Source organism: Lichenostomus cassidix, chromosome 2 (assembly GCF_008360975.1).
Source record: "Lichenostomus cassidix isolate B80296 chromosome 2, HeHo_3.0, whole genome shotgun sequence".
In the NCBI taxonomy this organism is placed as follows: domain Eukaryota; kingdom Metazoa; phylum Chordata; class Aves; order Passeriformes; family Meliphagidae; genus Lichenostomus; species Lichenostomus cassidix.
In genome coordinates this window covers 131,265,157-131,285,358 of record NC_139482.1, presented here as the reverse complement: position 1 = coordinate 131,285,358, position 20,202 = coordinate 131,265,157, and the positions used below count along the sequence as shown (strand labels likewise).

The 20,202-nt window shown below is 40.4% G+C and overlaps 1 protein-coding gene across 6 annotated transcripts in view; it reads right to left on the bottom strand.

The window, feature by feature from the left end:
- Positions 1–20,202, bottom strand: part of GRHL2 (grainyhead like transcription factor 2) — a 66,092-nt gene that overhangs the window by 4,744 nt on the left and 41,146 nt on the right. For 5 of the 6 annotated variants that reach the window (XM_085053330.1, XM_085053332.1, XM_085053336.1 and 2 more), the window contains 6 exons: positions 15,365–15,452; positions 15,139–15,278; positions 13,068–13,099; positions 11,872–11,966; positions 6,290–6,375; positions 957–1,021 (listed from right to left, as the gene is read on the bottom strand). In XM_085053330.1, coding sequence (XP_084909456.1) covers positions 957–1,021; positions 6,290–6,375; positions 11,872–11,966; positions 13,068–13,099; positions 15,139–15,278; positions 15,365–15,452 — 506 coding nt within the window. The remainder of the gene's footprint in view (positions 1–956; positions 1,022–6,289; positions 6,376–11,871; positions 11,967–13,067; positions 13,100–15,138; positions 15,279–15,364; positions 15,453–20,202) is intronic. The other variant, XM_085053331.1, reaches the window with a different exon arrangement.

The following is a 20,202-nucleotide window of genomic DNA, read 5'->3' as shown; positions in this document are numbered from 1 at the left end:
TCTATAGATGAGCTGCACTCCAGATCCCTGGCAGACCCAGCTAGCTGGTGCTCCCCATGCCTGGTGTTGGCTCCCACAGGTACACCTCCATGCTATTCCTCAGACACTCTATGTGAGCTGCTGCAGCTCTGTGGTGTGGTTGGCTAACAAAAGTGAAGCAGTGTCACTTGTGCTTTGCACACAGCTCACAGACCTAGAACTCAGCTTGGATGTGAGAATATCAACAACGAGTATTAGAAGTGTATGAGTGTTTTCCTCACTCTTTACCTCAAAGTGTTTCTTCTGTCACTTAGAATGAAGCAAAACATGAGAAGTTTCACCTGTCTTCTCAAAAGCTAAAGAAATCCCCAGACTCAACAATGCTGTAAGCTAGAGTTACAGCTGAAAATAAATGAGCGGTTTTAAATTATATCACTACAGTATTGTGGTTAAACAAAACTAAAAAAAAGTTGAAGTGGAGAGATTTAGATTTATGGCAAGGAGCAGTAGCCCAGCTATTCTAAAAGTCCAGCTGTGATGTTCATGTCTAAATTTACTCAACTGAAACCCCAGCAGCAAACACTGCCTGCCTGTGTTTCAGAGCAGGATAGTGGCCTGCTTCTTCCTAACACAGCAGGGAAACTCCACACTGCATTCACAGCAAAGGCAGTGTCTCCCATGCTGGCCCTCCACGATTATACAATATTAAGCATATTGTCTACAAAACAAACTTTATCCACAAACTCATTCTTCACAGTAAGCTTATGAACACTGGCCATACACAGACTGGAGATCCATGTTTCCTCCTCTGCCATCCCTTACAGTCTACATAGACATGAAGATTTCAAGCACATGGGTATGTCTCCTGAAAGAGTTTATGCTGCCCAGCATTATGAGGTCCCAAGTATAATTGGGATCTCCGAGTACTTCTAAAGGATCCTGCAACAGACCCTTAGTTAGTTAGTTAACTATCTTACCCCTTTTTGCTCTTCTTATAAAGTTTTGCAATCTTTTCAACTGGCAGCCCATATTTCTCAGAGATCTGAAATAATAAAAAGAAAAGAAATATCACTTAGGATGAATGAGAAATATAAAATTACCACCTCTTACCTTACATAAGACATTAAAACAACATTTCTGCAAACTTTGACAGGATAGCTATACAGAGAAGTCATTCACAACCATATCATGCTTTCTTTTAAGGATAATTTGTGAAGGAATAATCCTGAACACCTTGATCAAAACCCACAATTATCTCCATTCAGAAAATTGGATACTACAGTTTTTATAGGGTGTGAATCATCAGAACTGCCCAAGCACCTCCTAGCACTCTGCTCAAGGAGTCAATGCTCTTCCCAGCTTCAGATTTTACCACGGAATTTCAATCTAATCTTTCTGTTGTTTCTTAATCTTTTTTCTGAGCTCATGGAAGCAAAGGCTTCTCCTGCCAGGCAGAAGGCAGACATATGGCAATCCAACAGGAGCTGATGGAACTGATGGAACAACAAAAATATGCACATTTCTATTTCTCGAAGACATTTCAAGGTTTGTTAAGCTAACAGGACTCTCCATGGTGGTATTTTTGGCTGGAAAGTATCTTCAAGGTACCTTTTATTGTGGAAGGGCTACCAACATGCTGCACATGGGACTAAGGAGCTTCTGTATTGTTGGGAAGGTGATTCAGTCTAGTTACTACAGTGGCAAAATGAAAACACTATTTGGCTCACAAAACATCATCTGAGCGTTTAGATAATGAGACGAGATGTCACAGAGAAATGTGTTATCAAGATAAAGGACTTGTAAAATAAATTTCTTGTCAGCTCCTAAAACAATAAAGCAGAAAATATAGTAAAACTTTAGAAGGAAGAACTACTTAGCTGACAAATTACCCATGTAAATGAGTACTTCACTGGAATGTTTTGGCATTGCTTTGCAGCAGTGTATTTTTTTTTGATGTCTATTTTGCAGTGAGTCTGTGGTGTGCTTGTGAAGATGGTATCCCTGAGCACTTCATCTGAGACAGCTTTGCTTTCCAAATTATAACTCTTATTTGAGGGAACAGGTCCCACAGTTCACACTTTAGAAGAGGATTGTCCCAAAAGGCAAAATAGTTACAGAAAAAATTACTTTTTTTTGTTTTTCTCAGTGATTAATGTTTTGTGGCATTCTACTGCCAAGCAAAGTAAGTTTCCAGCTCTTCCCAGGTGAAATGAAGTTGCAGCTAAATAGCTGACTACTTATCTTCTACATTAGAGAACTGAAATGCGCAATTAAAAATCCATTTAAAGACCGGCAAACATCAGTCACTGTAAAATCCTTTCTTTGTGTTTGCATTCAGACTTCTGTTGAGAAAAGGTATTTTAGAGAAATACATTAAAGCAATTATCATGAAATAGAAAATAGAATGGATAAACTCAGCACTGAGGACAGATTCAAAGACCCTCAGGCTTTGAATCCCAAGCACGGCTACCATCCAGACAGCCAAAATTCTCTGAAAGAGAAAATTAATTAGCCTATACTTATCTACATCACCTAGAATAGTATAAGTGTCATTCAAGCCAAGATGCCATTTTGCACTTAAAAAGTATCCCTAATAATGCGCAAGGGTATCAGCTTGATAGGCATTTAATAGCATTACTCCAAGATTCTGAAGAACCAATAAACTTCTGTTACATTGAAAACAGTTTCCTCTGACTGTTAGCATACATCTGTGGCTAAGAGAAAAGGGAATAAGTGATGAGGTACAATAGACCCATCCATTCCTAAATTTCCACCTATCAGAGAAAAAAATACAAACTAAATTTGGGTGGTATTTGCTACTTCAGTTTTGCTTGCACCAGCATGTTTCACTGTTCTTTTACTCCTTCTTATCCTCTGGCTTTGCTTATCATGAACAGAATGACATCAGATAAACAATCTGGTGTTGAATTTTTGTATCTGTGCTTCTGTTGTACCCCTAAATTTATGCTTTCATGTAAAGCAATAATAAAAAATGGCTCCATTTCATCAAACAGTTGAATCAAATCCTTTGTAACAGGCATTGGAGAAAAACCGGTAACCTGAAACTTCAGAAAGTGTCACAACTGTGTGAACATGAGGAAATGATCTTCCTCTCTGGATTTTTAACGCTGAAGCCTACTGATATTGTAAAGATCAGCACTTGAAGACACTTTTCACTGACTCCATGCAAATAAACAAGTCAAGCAAAACATTTCTTGCCAGGGAGGCTTAATAGCAGCTAATATACAGCATTCTGCACATTCCAGCATAAATCTTCCCTAGGATATTTGGCATGCCTAACACTCATGCATTCCAAATGTTGCTCAAAGTAGTTTGGGACTCTGGGACATCACTTCCTACATAAACTATGAGAGGCCAGGCTGGGAAAGCCTTGCCTGTCACACTGCCTATGACAGGTGTAGGATTTATATAACATGCAGGGATTAGTGAGCTTTGCGAAAGACTTCCAGCTGACTGAATAAGCACATTTCTCAGGAACCCCTGGGATTCAACCAATTATACCAAACAGCAAGCTGTGGAAGCAAGGCTCTGAGTGGGGGTATGGGAGAGCCTCCCCCTCACAGTCACCAGTACAAACGTGCTAAGTCCTGCTGCAGAATCAGAGAAAGCAGAGAGCAAGCATCTGCTAGGGCATCTCACTTAACACCTCTTCTCAGGGTGTCTGCTGCCAGCACAGGGGGAACACCACTTACGCCAACTTCCATACAAAACAACAGGATTTCTCCCCTGAACCCAAGAAGGCTACATTAAATTTTAAAAAGGTATCTTTATTTGGAGGAATATTTCTCCTTATCATCTACCTTGTCCATTTGTCAATCTTCTGAGCAGAGGGTTCTTTCTGTTGGGATGCCTGAAGCAGTGTGACAGGCTTCAGAGTGGCACCAAAATAGCTGTCTGGGTGTCCCTTTGGGCTGCAGTCCCCTGGCATGGCAAGTTTGTCTGATTGCACAAGCCACCAGGAATGCTCTCTGCTGGAGTCAGAAGACAGAAAGGGCAGCATCTGGGAGGGTCAAGGCGTGTAGGAAAACACCTCTGCCAGCTTATTTCTATGAAATGTCTAGTCTGTTGCCCTACACTGGTTGGAAGATCACATATATAGGCAGGTATCAAATTGTTCTCTGTCGAACTAGCTGTTAGCTTTTAATTATAGAAAGAGATTGGGAGATGCTTGTATTTCCCAATTAGAACTGCCTTCTGTAATTTGAATAAATAAGTAATTTTGCACAATGTAAGACTGAGGTACCTACTGAGATCCACAGTTATCCTGACTTTGGATCAGGCTGAAAGCAGGATGTAGAGCTGGTCAGTCACCACATATGTGTGATGTTTTGTGATGGGCAATTGTTTTGCTGTTTTGTGTTGATCAAGACTGACTAGTGAAAAACCAAACAGCTGTATTGCTTCCTGAGATGTGCTGTATTTCTGAAACCCGAAATCTCTAGATATTTGCCAAAAGAAAGATATCTAAGAAGGAATCTGATTGTTCATTTGGAATGGGGGTATACATGAGAATAGGTTCTGAGAAAACTGTATCATTAATAACAGAAAGTTAGGTAAAAGTCAAAGACCAGGAAAAGTGACTAATGAAAAGAAAAGGAGGAAAATCCACAAAAAGAGAAGGAGGATATGACTGAGGATCACTGGAGCTCTCTTTCAGGTCTGGGGCTCTGTAATACTCAGAGGCTCAGTTCCTAAGTTCTTAGTACTGAGTATTTAGAATGTGCACAATTACAAAATTACATGATTTGCTGCAATGACTGTAGAGAGAATATTTAGGAATATGCACTTTGACAGCTTTTTGGCATTGTTTTATCCACAATATCCTACCAAAGAGAATTAAAATTTTCTGAATGTGTTCCTTCCAGTCAACTGGGACATTTTACAACAGATTAGATTTCTCTTGTGCTGAAAACATGCCAGTGAGTCAGCAGCTGCGCTGATTGAGGTATGCAGAAACCCTTCCTGCTTCTGCACCAGCTTTGTTTTTGTTACATGGTGGCTGAAGAACAGGCGTGGAGAGGCACAGACTACTGGAGATAAAATATTCATGCTAGCTGGAACAGTTATAGAAGGATTATAACATACTTTTAACTTCCATACAAAGACAAGAAGAAATCGTGTTACAGCTTACCATGAATCAGAGTGCAGCCTCTTGAAGCAAAGCCTGGTTTTTGTTACACATGTGCTCTGCCTGACAACTGAGCTGCAGTCCCAGCTAACAAACAGCATCAGCAAAAGCACAGTTAGGACATCCTTAGCGTGCTGCTAACTCTCCTCAGAGATATCCTATCTAAATAGGTAGGTGCTTTAAACAACTTCACTAACCCACAAATCTTTTTCTACCTTCTGCTACTGGCCAAATATTGACCAAATAACTCAATCTTTACTGCGTTAAAAGTGTTCAATACATGCAACAAGATACTGTGACAGTTTTAAGAGAGTATGAGAATATACACACTTCTAGCACTCGGCTGAGCTCTCTAGGGGCACTTTCATGCATTTCCATCTTCTCCCCTACATGTAAACAAGGCTGGAAATCAACTCAGCATCCCACATGTCAATCTTACGCTCCCTCATCAAAGCAGTGAGACATGATTATTTCTTAACTCTTCCCTTATCAAATTTCACAAGTCATCAGCTCATATAAACAGGATTAAACATGGAAATAGCAACTCTTATGATGAGAGCTAATGGGTAACAAGCAAAAATTCAACTCAAAGAAGCTGCAAAGAGACAACTGGGAGGTAGGTCATGCTGTAAGTGTGGGCTAGAGAAGGAATTTGAGATGACATGTGAATGACAAGTTTGCACTGGCTCAGCAGCTGCCTCTTACAGGCTGAACAGCAATTGCACAAAGGCTGTATGAAATTCACACAGAAAGGGTGCATCCTTGGGCCTCTTCTTGGAAACCAGGCTAGGAATGTACTGATGGGCATTACAGGAAAAGATTCAACAGGCACTAAACTATCAGTTCAGAAAGAAGCACTTCAGAAAATGAAACTTGCACCTCTCTCCTTCCCTGACACTGGTTAACTACTGCTATTCCTCAAGGCTCAGGTTTCCAATAATCAGCTCTGTGATGCTGTTTAATCCCAGTAACCTGCTCACAACACTGAATTAGGAACGTGCCAGCATTTCAGAGCTGCGCTCCAGAAAGCCTTTATGAAATGCTTTAAATGCACTTGAGAATAACTTCATCTTTGTATTATGGTTTATCTCAATAATACATGGAAAGCTTCAAGATTTTCTTGCCAAGAGAGACAACAATGTGAGGACATCAGATACTTACAGCTTCCATTAGCCCCTTTACTGTGGGTGATTTCAGCATCAAAGCATCAAACACCTCATCTGTCTCCTTCCTCACATACAAAAGAACTGAAATAGAAAAAAAAAATCAAACTTGGAGCAGGTTCAGTCAATTGCACAGATGAAATATGCCACACTGAATAGAAAAACAAATATTAATCCATGACCAATAAAATGAAGCACTGAAGACAGTTTGCACTTTTAAAAATGTACTTTTAGTATCATCAGTGATCTAGACATGGACAACACATCATAGTTGCATTGATAATACAGTACTGAAAATTCAGCAAATTTAGTCTAATGTGAAGAATCTCTATCTTCCAAAATCTAAATCTCCATTTACAGAAAGAAGTTAAAAAGCACTGGGACCCTGTCCCTTGGTCATAGGACAAAACACACAAGTTAGGTCTTCTTAAACCTCTGTCTTGGATTGTACCTCTCCAGACTTCATCTAAAAGGCTGGGAAAGGACACTCAAAAAAGGCAAGTCTGGGTTTAGCTGTATCTTTGAGAGCTACATCAAAGAAAAGGTGAAGAAATAGTTATCTCTGACATTACTGCAAACGTGACTGCAAATGGCCTAACCAGTATGAAAATAAACACTGGGAAAAATTTGTTCAAAGTAATTTGAGACTTTACAGGGGAGACATTCAAGTGCACAGCTAGCAGGCAGTGCCCACCTGCTTAGGTACCCAAATGCCATTTCTGTTCCTTTTCCTCCCTCAAATGCCCTGCTAGATGTTAGTTGTCCACAGGCACAGTGCCCTGCCCTCTGCAGCTTTTGTTTTCTTCATACTTGTACAGGTAAAAGGAGGAAACTTGCTATAACATGGCAAAAGCAAAGCAGACAGCTACAAAGCATACAAGCACAGGCACTGTAAAAGTGTTTTAGGAATCATCTCACATGACTGATAAGTAGCAGATTAAATAAGATGTTCTGCAATTTATTTTGTTTCCTAAATAAACTGCCTTTTCAAATAGCAGTGCTACACATGAGGTACAAATACACTTGCACTGACATGTCTGTGTGACAAATTACACTGGTAATATATTTTTTTCCTTTTTGGTAGATAGAAAAAGGCATCTTTTGAAAATGCAAATTCTCATGGTCCAAAAGGTATCTTCACCAGGTAACTCAAGAGATGATGTGCAGATTAACCAAAAAATATGACAGTATTTTTCATATAGAAGCAATTGTTTAGAAGTTAATTCTCAGGCCAAGACTGTAGCAGGGTGGACTCAGGCCCATTTGCAGAGAATTGTAGCTTCTTTGCCCATGTTTTGAAATGACCGGGAAAAAGCCATGGGTAGTTCAGTCCCCTGATTTGGTCCACAAACCAAACATGCAGGACAATGTTGAGTTTTTTGCATCTTCAGTTCAGACGTATGCACCACAAAACTGCTACCGCAGCATGCAGAGCCACATCTTTTTCACCTATATTTTAGCAACTCTTCGGGGCCTGCCTGAGAACATCCTTTTAATGAACTTAGACTGTGAGACAACTTTGGGTCACAACCTAAACAGTCAAAATGTAAAAGAAAAAAAATTCCACACCAGGAGTGAAATTTTACCATGCCTGATATGTCTAATTGCATGAGCAAGCACTCACTCAAAGGGCTGATTTTACCAGTACTAACACTTATATTAATTTAGTAATTCATTTCCTTGTGACTAGAGGGTTGTCCTGTAACTCCTGGCTTTACAAACATCTGGAGCTCTGCCAGCCTTAACAACTACAAACATATCTGACAGGAGCAAAAAAAGTCATTTGGCCCAAGGTTAAATTTGGGGACGTTACACAATCACCGTGCTGAGCTTTAAATCTCTCTGTTTTGCTTGGTACAACATTATGCTGAATGAAGCATCTATTACAAGGACAACAGGGAACTGGAATCACTATTATACACACAGAGAGCCAGGATTAGTAAACATATGGGGGGTTGTTGGGTTTTACTTTTCCCTGACAGGTGTGAAAATCCTGGCTTTGATTCAGTAGAGCAGTTTTCCATAAACGACTTCTGGTGACAGTGATGCCTTAGGAAGCTCCTGTCTCATCCCTGCCCTTATGCTCTTCTACTCTGCCTCATCTCAGTGAATTTTCCTGGATGACAAACTCTCTCAAACAGCAGATGTGACTGAAAAAATAACCCTTTTCTGAGTTATTCTTCAAACAGATCAGATCCCTGCCTCGGAGTACAATACAGCCCCACAAGCCTTCATGCTGACAGAGCAGCAGAGGTGGCCACAGCAGGCAGCACAGCCAGACAAGATGGAAAGGGGCTGCAAAGGCTCCACTAGGCTCAGCAGCAGCACAGCCACTGAATGACTGTGACCATGTAACACAACCCATACTTACGTCCTCTGATCCTACTGTCACCACATTTATGGCATCTAGATGGGCTTGCTCTAATAGTTCAGATTTCAAGATTTGGAGCAGAACAGGGGGGAAATTTTGTAGTAGGTAATGAGCTATTTTTGACTGAAAGTTAAAAGATTAATTCAGATTTGTCTGATCTACTACCTGGTTTTAGCTCTTAACCTTCTTGCCAGCACTGAAATCAACTGCAGACCTTAATATTCTTTAGATGTTAAAAAGAATTGCAAAAATGGGGGGAGATAAATTTACCTTTAATTACTGGATAAATAGCCCCAATATACCAAACTGCAGAGTGGCAAACAGCCTTTGCTCAAGGCAAGGGATGTTGTTACACCAGTGAGACTTTCGGAAGCCAGGCAACCGAATTGGGGATTTGTGTGTGAATGCAGAACAATGTTAGATACTTATTTTAAAATTGTTAACAACAACACGCATGTGGAAAAATGAAACAAAGGACACAATAAGACAGTAAGACTTGGGACATTAGGAAGGTCTGAGCCTGGCCATTACCAATGCTGTGACTGACACCCTATGAACAATGACTACAGTCTCTGTTAAGTGGTCTCTGGATAAAGATATGGTACATTTTAGTCAAGGAAAGAAGGGCTGGTAGCTGTGACGTGGCTTTCCTTTCTCTCATTTGGAGTTTTCATTATTGGCCAGGCACAAATTCCCTTGGTGACAGTGTGATTGCTGCCCTTCACAGGGATGGTTCACAACTCCTATGATTGTTATGAATCCAAAATGTTTCAGAGTAGTTTAACATGACTTTCCTAAGAGACAAAAGCTAGACAAAAAATTACTATCTTGAAGTTGGAAATCCACCTGATCTGTAACTCATATGCTGGATTTATAATTAATGGGAAACTCCCAATGAAATCTGAAAGGGAAAGTGATTTGAAAACTCTTACTGAGAACTCAAAACAGGAAAAGGCCAAGTTTAGCCAAGTAACTAGCTGACCAAAAGCTGCACATTTGGTACAGATTGACATACTTTACATTTCTGTGTTGGGCACTTGTACCTCCCTTAGAGGTCGAGGAGATGAAAGAATAATTCAAAAAGATGCAGCCACCTGAGTGAGAATATGAACTTTGATTGCAAGCAACTTTTGACCTGTTCTCTTGAAGGCTGCCCCTTAATATTTTTACTTCCACCAGACAGTGTTATAAGTAGGTCCATCACGCAGAGGTGAGGCTACACACTTTCACTTCAGTTCTTCAGAGGGGCTTGGACACCTCACTGGCTGCTACTTACCTGCACTGCTCTGCTAATGAGACGCTTTGGGATTACATTGCTTTTAATGTATATTTCACATATCAGACCTGCTCCCTCTCAAACATTACACCAGTGCCCCACCTGTATCTGCTCTCTAGGAGTTATTGATTTTGCTGTACCAAATAAATCTCGAGAAAAAAGCTTCTAATAAGGCAAAACTGGGGGAAAAAAACCCCAAAACATTTTAATACCCAGTGAATTCTCTGGCAAAGACAGCATTATCAAATGGGTAGATTCAGCTGAGCTGCACTCCATCAGCACAATCCCATATGCAGGATTCCGGATGGCAGGAAGTTCACCAGAGCAAAGGCCGTGCTGGAAAAGGCTTGGCCTCCAGCCAGCATAGTCCAAGTTGAGAGAAACACCGAACAGGAAGGGGATGTGAAGAGAGCATCCTCCAGCTTCTCTGGTTCTGCGCTCCTCCTGGATTTAATCAATCTACATACTTTTGCCACCAGCGGAAAATTTATTTTTTTTTCTTTCTAATCTTTCCCTTGAAATGTTTGCAAGTCCTGGATGATATTAAAACAACTAACCACAGCAAAGGACAGGAATAATCAAAGCAAACAAATATCTCCTTGCAGGCAAATTCCCAGGCTTCCAGCTGGGAAACCCAGGTGAAATTGTAGGAAATGACAGTTCTTTATGTAGCCCTGGTGGCTGTCCTCTTCTGCTTGACAGAGCCCTGATAATGTGAATTTGGCCAAGATCTTGAGTCAGCCAAATGTAAGTCTGTGGTCAGTGCTGACCTCACATGATTAAATTAAGATTTAATTAATAGAATCATATGTTCACATTTGTTTCAAGAAGATATCAGTCTCCATCCTATAATCTTCTATGCTTCCCCTGGTTCAAGCACACCACCCTAAACGACACAGAAACTTTGCAAATGAGGGCTTGTGGCAAGTCATTTCTATAAAGCTCAAAGGAGTCTTACAAATGGTGCAACTAAGAAAAACCCAGTTCACTTCTGTACCTTGTTGCTTTGTCATCTCACAACCTGATGGGTGAACCTCAAAATACTTGCAAATTTGAGCAACATATGCTTCTCAAAGCCCTGAAGCCTTCACTCAGCTTACATGACAGAACTCAAGAAACTGAAGGAATGGCAAATATTCTCCAGGGTATTTAATTGTGACAGTGTAGGAAGTTATCACCGAAGGCACTGCACTGGAAGTGACCGTACACAAAACAGATTTTGTGGACAAAACCACCTTCAGAGCAAAGTTTAACAACTCAACCTAACCTGTTGCTTCAATACTATTCAACTTAAGCTTCACTTGTAGAAGACTGAAAAACAGGAGTTGGTAGAGCATATGAAACGTAACTGTAATAATACTCACTTGGGCAGTAAAAACAGTTAAGGGAAACAAACTCTTCAACAATTCAGTTAGATCTGCTGGAAGATATCTCTCCATGTCTTATATTTCTAATCGGGTAGGAAATTTTGGAGATTTTATTCCAGCCAATCTAAGTCTGCAGTCAGCAGGAGCTTGCCTGTTAAGGTCTCTGTATTTGACCCAGTGCATCTTGTGTATTTGCTCGTGATCCCAGACAGAACAGAAAAGATGAGCAAAAGCTAAAAATAGACCATCACAGATTTGCTACTGGAACTTTTATGAACTATGTATCTTGGCCAAGGACCAAGAAACTTTCTAGCTTTTTTTATATACACTTATGTCCTGATCCCTTCTTGAGAGAGCATAGCCCATTTTTTTTCTGCTTTTAAGTAGTTTCTAGCATTTGTTAAAATGCCTCCTTGTAGACTGGCAGATGCAAAGATCTCTTCTCCCATCTACCCGTATTTGTACTAGCATCCAACAACTGACTCTGTCCAAGCCACAACTGCCCTTCCCAGCTTGAGGTTTGAGTCCCACAGAATTATTTTTAACTGCTAAGAATTGACTGTTACCTCTTTTCAGACCTTCTTCCTTGATTTGTTTCAAAGGGGAGGGACCAAACTCTTCCTCCACAGGCCGGAACATCCTTTTGACCAGGACACTGCTACTAGAATACATAAAACAGGGACACCATGTCAGAGTAAAATGGTGTTCACAGCAGAAGAGGAGACAAAAGCAGCAGTCATAACTCACTTAGTACTTTGGCAAAAATACACAGTAGCTGCTCAAGTAGCACCAAAAAGCAGAAACTACAAGGACTTAGCTTTTGATGCTTATCTGAACTATCCAGGCCTTTTAATCTGCCAAGACTGACTGGCTGGGACAGGTGACAGGAAAATATGTTCCTGTGTTACACACTAATTTGAAAACCCCAAAGGCCTTTAACTGTTTAAATATTGAGGGAAGGGTGGTGGTTATTGCTTGGTGCAATAAACCCCTTTGTTTCTCAAATTCCACTGTGATCCTTATGAGGAACACTAGTTTCAAAAAGAAATTAAAAGGGCCTCATGTTTTCAAGTCAATGTCAACTGCAGTTGCTCAGCCACTCCCTATCACAGGTCACAGGTCACTTTCTGAAGGCTTATGGGAGTGCAGTTATGTTACTCCAGAATCTCAGACTTCAGAGTGTTCACTTGGGATTCAAGCAACTTACAAATGTATGGGATTGGCACACACTGCAGGCTGAACTTCAGCCCTTATTTCATGGCATCTCTAACTATTAAAGGGACTTTCATCAATTCTTCCAGTCCCTCCAAAGTCAGATAGGGGATACTCCCATTTCCAACCTTCCTCCTTCCCAGGTTCTCTGTTCTGTTGCTGCCTTTCTTTTCTGGCACTTGGCCATTCTCTGTGCAGTTCCTGTGTTTGTTGCATATACGTGTGTGCACTGCTAAACAGCTTTCAAGAATGCACTGAAGTTCAGTGCTTCAATAAAAAATTCCCGGTTTTTAAATTATTTGAGAACCCTTATGCTTATGTAGATGGTACTTCATTATCCAATATATTGTCCTGCCCCTGTATTGAACCTTAAAGCTCTTTTACTTGGAAATGTATTAAAATACAGACATAAAAAGCAGACAGTTTACATGGGAGAACATGCGGGAAGGGTGAGAAAGGGGATCAGTTTTATCTGATTTCATATTTTGCATTGACTTTCTATTAATCCGAACTGCTAACTACAAAGCTTGTGAAACAATAAATGTCTTACCCTTCTCTCTCATCATCTGTATTATAGTAAACCTAGAAGGATGGAAATAAAAATCCATTATACCCAAAACTCGGACACCTGCTTAGCAGAGTAACTTCAAAAGGGAGAAAAGACAACAAGTGTTTTGCAGTTTGTAATATGTTAAAAATCCTTTTCTTTCTAAAAACACAAACACCTCTAATTCTGTCATCTTGAAAAAGTGCGGCTTAGAGAAACTGCTATTGAACATCATCTAGTGGAAATACATCAAAGTATATCTGAGAGACATTACCCTCTTCCCTGGTTTATATCATTTTCTCAATTATTTTACAATCCTCTAAATCAGATCACTACTCACCTAAATTACCCCTAATACAGTTTAAACCACAACACTCACAAGCTTTTGTATGTATTTAATACTGTCTGAAAATCTAATTAAACTATAAAGAACAAGATTAAACTACAGACCTAATGGAAATCCAATTACTAATGGTACAGCTGAACATTTTTTGCACAGGCTGTGGGCAGAAGCCCAAGCCCAGTTTTGTGTAAATCCATACAGCTCAGAGTCACTGGGACCAAATTTACAACAGCAGCAAATGCAGCTGACAGTAGCAGGGGAGGTACAAAATCACAGTCTGTTGTCCAAGACTTTACAGAACAGTCAGCCAAATTCCTCACAACGCACCTGCACTGCAGATCTGCACCAAGTGCAGCAGCCTTCCAGCTGTGGTGCAAGCATGGGGTGGGGGCACAGGGCACGCAGCCTGTCCTGGTGGGCAAAAGCCACTGCAGGCAGGTCTCCAGTACTTGTGTTGGCAAGACTCAGAGCACCCTTGGCTCTCACTGGGAGCCTTCACTTCTGACCCCGTATAAAGAGAATAGCTCAGAGGTGTGTGTGTGCAAAGTGGAGGTCTGTAACTAGAAGTTACAGCAATAAAAGACATGGCTGAACATTGCCTAAGAGCTAGGAAATGTGAGCGTCCTCCAGTTAGTTTAGAAAATTATTCACAGGATTACATATACTAAGGAATGCTTCCACCTTCTCCTGTTTTGAGACAAATCCACATTCTGGTTTGAAAGCCATTTGAAAGAAACCATTCTGGTTTGAAAGGACAGAAGGTACCCAGCACTGATATGTGAGTGGGAGTCTTTCCAATTTGGGAGAGTAAGCCAGTGACAGCTGCAATTGCAATGTCTGCGCTCTTTTGCTTTGCTCTACCACAGTTCTCAGTGCCTCAAAATAATTGACAATTCCAACACTCAGTTTCATTTAATCTTCCTCATTTTACTATTTTGCACCAAGATGCATATTAAATTTCCTCATCAACTATTTGTCTTTATAAACACTCGCATAAAGGTCTTATTCTACTCCCTGAAATGTTAATAAATAACAGGCTCATAGTAGAAAAGTCAGAGCTGACCCTCCAGTTCAGGTTGTCAACTTCCCAGAAGGTGATAAAGTAGAAAAGAGTCAAATCAGCAAAGATTTCCTTATGTCTACCAGTGATAATAACTGCCAATATTGAGTATTCACATTATTATGATGGAGTTTTACTTGGAAGAGGGAAAATATTTTTTAAAGGAATTTCCAGATCTCTAGGCGATGCTGAAAGAAAATGGGCATTGGTGTTGTGACCCTACTCTTGACCTTCCTACATATGTAAGAGCTTGGTCTTTGTTTTCAGCTGTGAAAGGGAGGGGGATCTCTGCTACCACAAGGTGGCACTTCATTTCACCAAGCCAAAGAGCACACTCAAAACCAGATTTTGTTTCAGTCATAAACCAACCTTCTATTTTAAAATTCTTGACTATTTGTTTCATTCTTTCTTCCTAGCAAAAGAATGACAAAACTGTAACATAAACAAACTGGTCAGTTATCAAAGAATTATAAACTTTTTTGCAACCAGAACTCACAACGGTACTTGTCTCTTGTAAGGTCTTTTACAGGTGATGTGGCAAAACTGCATTTACCAAAATGAGAGCTGAAACAACCAGTCCCCAGGAACAGTGATTTAATTCCCAAAAACCTGCCCCAGAGCAGAGGCAGCCAGATGGCAAGTGGGCACCAGCTCATCTCATTATTTCCTACCTGTCCAGCTCTTTGTAGGTTTCCAAAGTGAACATCAGGTATGAAGAGAACTGGCTGGGAATCCAGGTCAGCCATTGTTTTGAAGAAGGTGATATCACTCTTTTTCTGCAGAGGGAGTGCACTCAACTTTCCTTCAGCTGCTAGGTGGATCACAAAGCACACGGTTGTGAAAGGAGGCATGTTAAACATTACTTAGTCCCAGACCAGAAAGGCCCACTTTACTCACCATTATTACAGGAGGCTTGGGATGCCTGGCCTTTGCCTTTCTTCCTGTTCTGCTTTCTCTCTTCATCTCGGATTTTCCTTTCTGCTCCCTAATGCAAAAGAGACAACCCACAGATAATACCCAAAGAGGAACCATTGTGGGCACTGTACTCTGCAATGCTTGGAACTACAGCAACAGACACATAAGAAATGCTACAATGGTCATTCCATTGTAGATATATTTGTCCAATCTATTGGGAAGGTACCAGCTGTGCACTGATCACCTGTGCCTGAGACTCAAGCTGGCACATCCAGTAGCTCCCAGGACTGCAGACAGCAAGGGGAACATATCCACATGCTGGTTTGGAGGAGCCAGGACAGGCAGTGTGCAATCTGTAGCAGCACTGACACCAGCACATCTAGTGCAAAGGGCATCCCAAGCCCAGTGTCTGCAATGGACAGAGCTCAGGCCAAATACTTTGTGTATGTAATGGCATAAAACACCTGCAGGATTGCTATCATCTTACATCGTGTCTGTGCTGATGTCTTCCCTAAACTCTTCACCACCCACTTTGTCTGGGGGTGGCATTGCTCCACTGTAGCCAGCTGTGCAGAGCTTTTGAGAACTGACAGTCCAAGAAGGCTGTGCTGACAGCTTGCCAACATTGCAAGGGTTCTTACAGAAAAATACAGGCATTTCAAACCAGGATAAGCTCTCCAGAAATAGGAAAGCAATGTAGCACTGCCCTTTTAGGCACCAGGAACTCATGGGAAATTGCAGGCTTCTGTTATGTAAATACACTCACAACAAGTTTAAAAAATAAAACTTGTTACTGACATAAAAAGCAGCAACACCTCCTTTGAAGTTCTCCTAATTTACTTTATAAATAATACCCGTTCACATTGTGAAGGGTAATAAAGATCCATATGCTCCCAGACAGTTGGCATGCAAGATTACAGGATTTTTTTCTAAATTAAAATTAGAAGTTTCTTGAATAGAAAGGGGGAGGAGGGAGGTAAGAAAAGCAAAAATACCCACTCAAGATGGCAAAATTCACACATGAGTCAATGAATCAAGCTTAAAAAGAATGTAAGGAAAGATGTACTCCTGGTTGTGATCTATCAGTTGATTTCCAGAGGCTGAAAGAGCTGGAGGAAGAAATTGCTCTTTAGAAAAACATGAACATGTCAAACAGAAACACTGCTTCCAGACCAGGTCCCAGTCTACTTGTTACTCACTGACCTCAGCCACAGAAGCCAAGGGATTCAGAGCTGTGCTCTTATCAAAATTGTTTCTAGGGATACATTTATAACCTTAAAGGCCACCTGTTCTTTCTAAGAAAGGAGCAAAAATATGTGTCACAGCCATTGTTCGGCAGAAAGCACATCCTGAGAAACCTGTGCTGCACAAAGTGCTCTGCCAGGTGGCCGCAGCCCTGCCTGCCACCCAGTGCTGCTCACTCACTCTGCTGCTCACAGGGAATAGCATGAACCACCAAAGTATTTCATACACGGCAGCAAGCGTGTTTCCTCTCAAGAAAGCAGAAACTGAGGAGAACTCAGCCTTTTATACACAATAAAAAATACATGTTTTACTGATTTTCTGTAATATTCTTGGTAACCATGAACTTGGTAGAGCTTCATGACTTTCACTTCCTTCATTCATTCAAGGCAACACACCCCAAGTTCTCTGGGGTGCAGGCAATCCCTGAGCTGGGCAGCCATTCCCATCCACCAGTGTTTATTTCTGCCACAGCCACTTCACAAATGTGGCAACTGCAATACCAACAGCACTACCTACCTGCCCTTTCGAGCTTGGAGCAACCCACATGGCACATGGCACGGGTCAGCCAAGCCTACATGACAGACATCACTGTCACAGGGGTCAGACAATGGACCACAAAATTATTTTTGCATACCAGAGCATTTCTGCTGCATGGTTTTGACAGCTGAGCCATCTGACACATATCTGATAAACCACAGTTTGCATTTCTCTTCAGGACAGAAAAAGAAATAACCCTCTTATAGGGGACTATAAACATGCTCTGGGCAGTGAAATAATGAAATGTGTTCTTAATTTTTAATTGATATCTGGGCTTTGTATAAATACAAGGTATAAATACAAATGCTACTAATCATTAGCAAAATGCAGCCTATGAATTTCAGCTGATTCAAAGTATTTTCTTCTTAATTCTTCAACTCATTTAAGCTTAAGTCTTGCATTCTAGCCCTAGCCTGGCAAAGGCCTTGCCATCATAAAGACCACTCCCTTCATCACTACGAAGTGCATGTGTACACTTGCTTCTAGTTCCAGGCTAAAGCATTCCACATCTCTTTGGGCAGGCACATAGACTTCAGCCTTCTTCTCTCCAAAGCTGAAGATTAATAGGCAATTACAGTTGCTCAATACTCTGTGATAGTCCATTTTCTCTATGATGTTCTATACCAAAAGCAAGTATGCAAAAACTGCATATATGCCAAAGAATTTTTTTTTATAGATTAAAGAAAACTGGATTAATTTATTTTATTTTGAAACAATGTTATGGTATTTGCCAAGTCAAAGACTTCTGGTTCTTTTCAGCAAAGATAATCACATATAGAAAATCAAATATCTCTGAAGTCCCAGTTCCTTCACACACAGTGGCTAAAGCATCGTGCAATATATAAATATAAACATGCCTGGTAGCAAGTTTCCCTGACAACCTACTTAAGAAATAAAAATTATATATTCTTGTAATGCAGCATCAGTAATCTGCATACGATAAAAAGACTGCAAGGGCAGAGAATCAGCACTGAGAAAACAAAATGTGGACTGTAACAAATGCTTTGAAGATTTCCTACTGGAAAACAAACATGGACAGAAGATTAGAGAATGAATAGAGACTAAGGACACATTCAGAACCTTCGCAGCATTTATCTCCATACATTTATGTCACAAAGCACATACTGAATCTGAGTTGGCGTTGTTCTCTAGTTTATATGTAAATTAATATTCAAATTAAGCAATTGCCAGAATAAATACTAAAATATATATAATATACACCACTTAACTAAATGCAGTTTCATTTCTTCAAGGATAACTCTTTCTATAACAGCTACACTGTTTTTCAGCTACAAGAAATTAATTTGTCAGCGAATGTTCTTAAAAACCAGATACCTCCACCTGTGATTTATCTAACTGAATATACAAATACACCTACTGGTCCTAAAGCAGCGCCACCATTGCAGGAAAAAACATTTGTAATAACACCTCAGGCACAGAAACAACTTTTCTTCCATGTTCCAAAGTAAAATACATTTCATACTTAGGCAGGAAGAATTTACTGTGCAGTCCCATTAGTCCAGGTGATTGTAATAAATCAGGCACTTTTCTCATCAGCTTCTCTTTGAGGTTGTCAGATTGGGACATAACGGTGCAGTTCACACTTTCACAATGTATAAAGATCATTATATGTTTGCTGGGTTTATTTTAATGGTCCTATAGTACCTCTTTAATTGATCATGACAAGGAGGTGGGCATTAAATACCTGTCTCAGCTTCATGGCCTTTCCCAAAGAGGCAGCAAGCCATGTCCCTGTCACTGGAAGGAGAGTCACAGACTAACAAGAGAAACTCAACCATCTAGCACCACCTTAACCAGAGCCAGGGGTTTATTTTGACATCTTTAGAAAGATGATAACACCCAGCCACACCAGCTACCTTTCTCTGAGCACAATGAATTCCCACGGCACCACCAGCAAGTGGAAATTCTCCAACCACTTATTTACTCACAAAAGCCCTGTGACAAAGGGATGTTGGTAAAGATCTGGCAGCATAAGTTTGGGGAGAAGCAAGAATTCATCTCTTACCAAGTGCCAGTTAGCATAACCTGTCATGTGAACTGACCTTGATAATTTTCATTCAACTCAAAATTTCACTCAATTCATTTTCACACCTGCATTCAGTTGAAAAGCTCTATGTGTGTGCATACATTTATATTAAACAGATATACAGCCTATTATCAATACCCTTGAGCCCTTCAGTTCCCACTTCCAATACATTTTTGATGTGTATAATGCTTTAACTACCCCTCTGATCTTTCCTTCTACTTTGAAACAGTTTGATTAATAGACTCAACATCCATTTCCTGCTTTCTAGTGTGGATATTTGAAGTACCAATTAGGCCAATAGATGCAATGAACATGTATTATTCAAAATCTCCATCAGTTGTATCTAGAGGTCACCCTAGATGAGTTTATGCTCTGAATTTCTTTCCTTTTTTTAAATAATTCAAATTTTTCTAATTGCTCTTCAGAAACAGGTAGATGAAAATTACTTGTTACTTTGATATTTACTGAGCTTTTAACATCCAGCTGTAGCTTCACATCTCTCAATATTTGACATTCAAAGTTACAATTAAAAGCATAGCTTTTTGGCTGCAATAAGACCTCAGTGCATACATTTACATTCATTACTTCCAAAGATTTTCCTCCACTAACACAACTGACTGATTAGCCCTCAAGATCTTGTTGCCAAGACAGCAACAAGGGAATGAGCTGAAAAGGGGGAAGGAGCAGCAACACAGAGACCTGAAACAGTTGAACTCTTACCCTTTCCATTAAAAAGTTAATGTTATGTTTTGCCTGGGGCATGGCCTTTTGTCTTTCTGTTCCCACCTGTAGGATGGCAAGACTAATTTGGATAAATTTCCAAGTCACTTAAATAGGTGTAGGCTCCTGAATCCATGAACCTTGACTAGAATCCGGGCATCAGCTACCCCATGAAAGGTCTTTCTCAGTGTGGATAAAGTCATCAACTGGCAGATGCTAAACACTGGTTTAGAAAACTGGTCACACTCTCTTCTAAGAATCATCACCGACA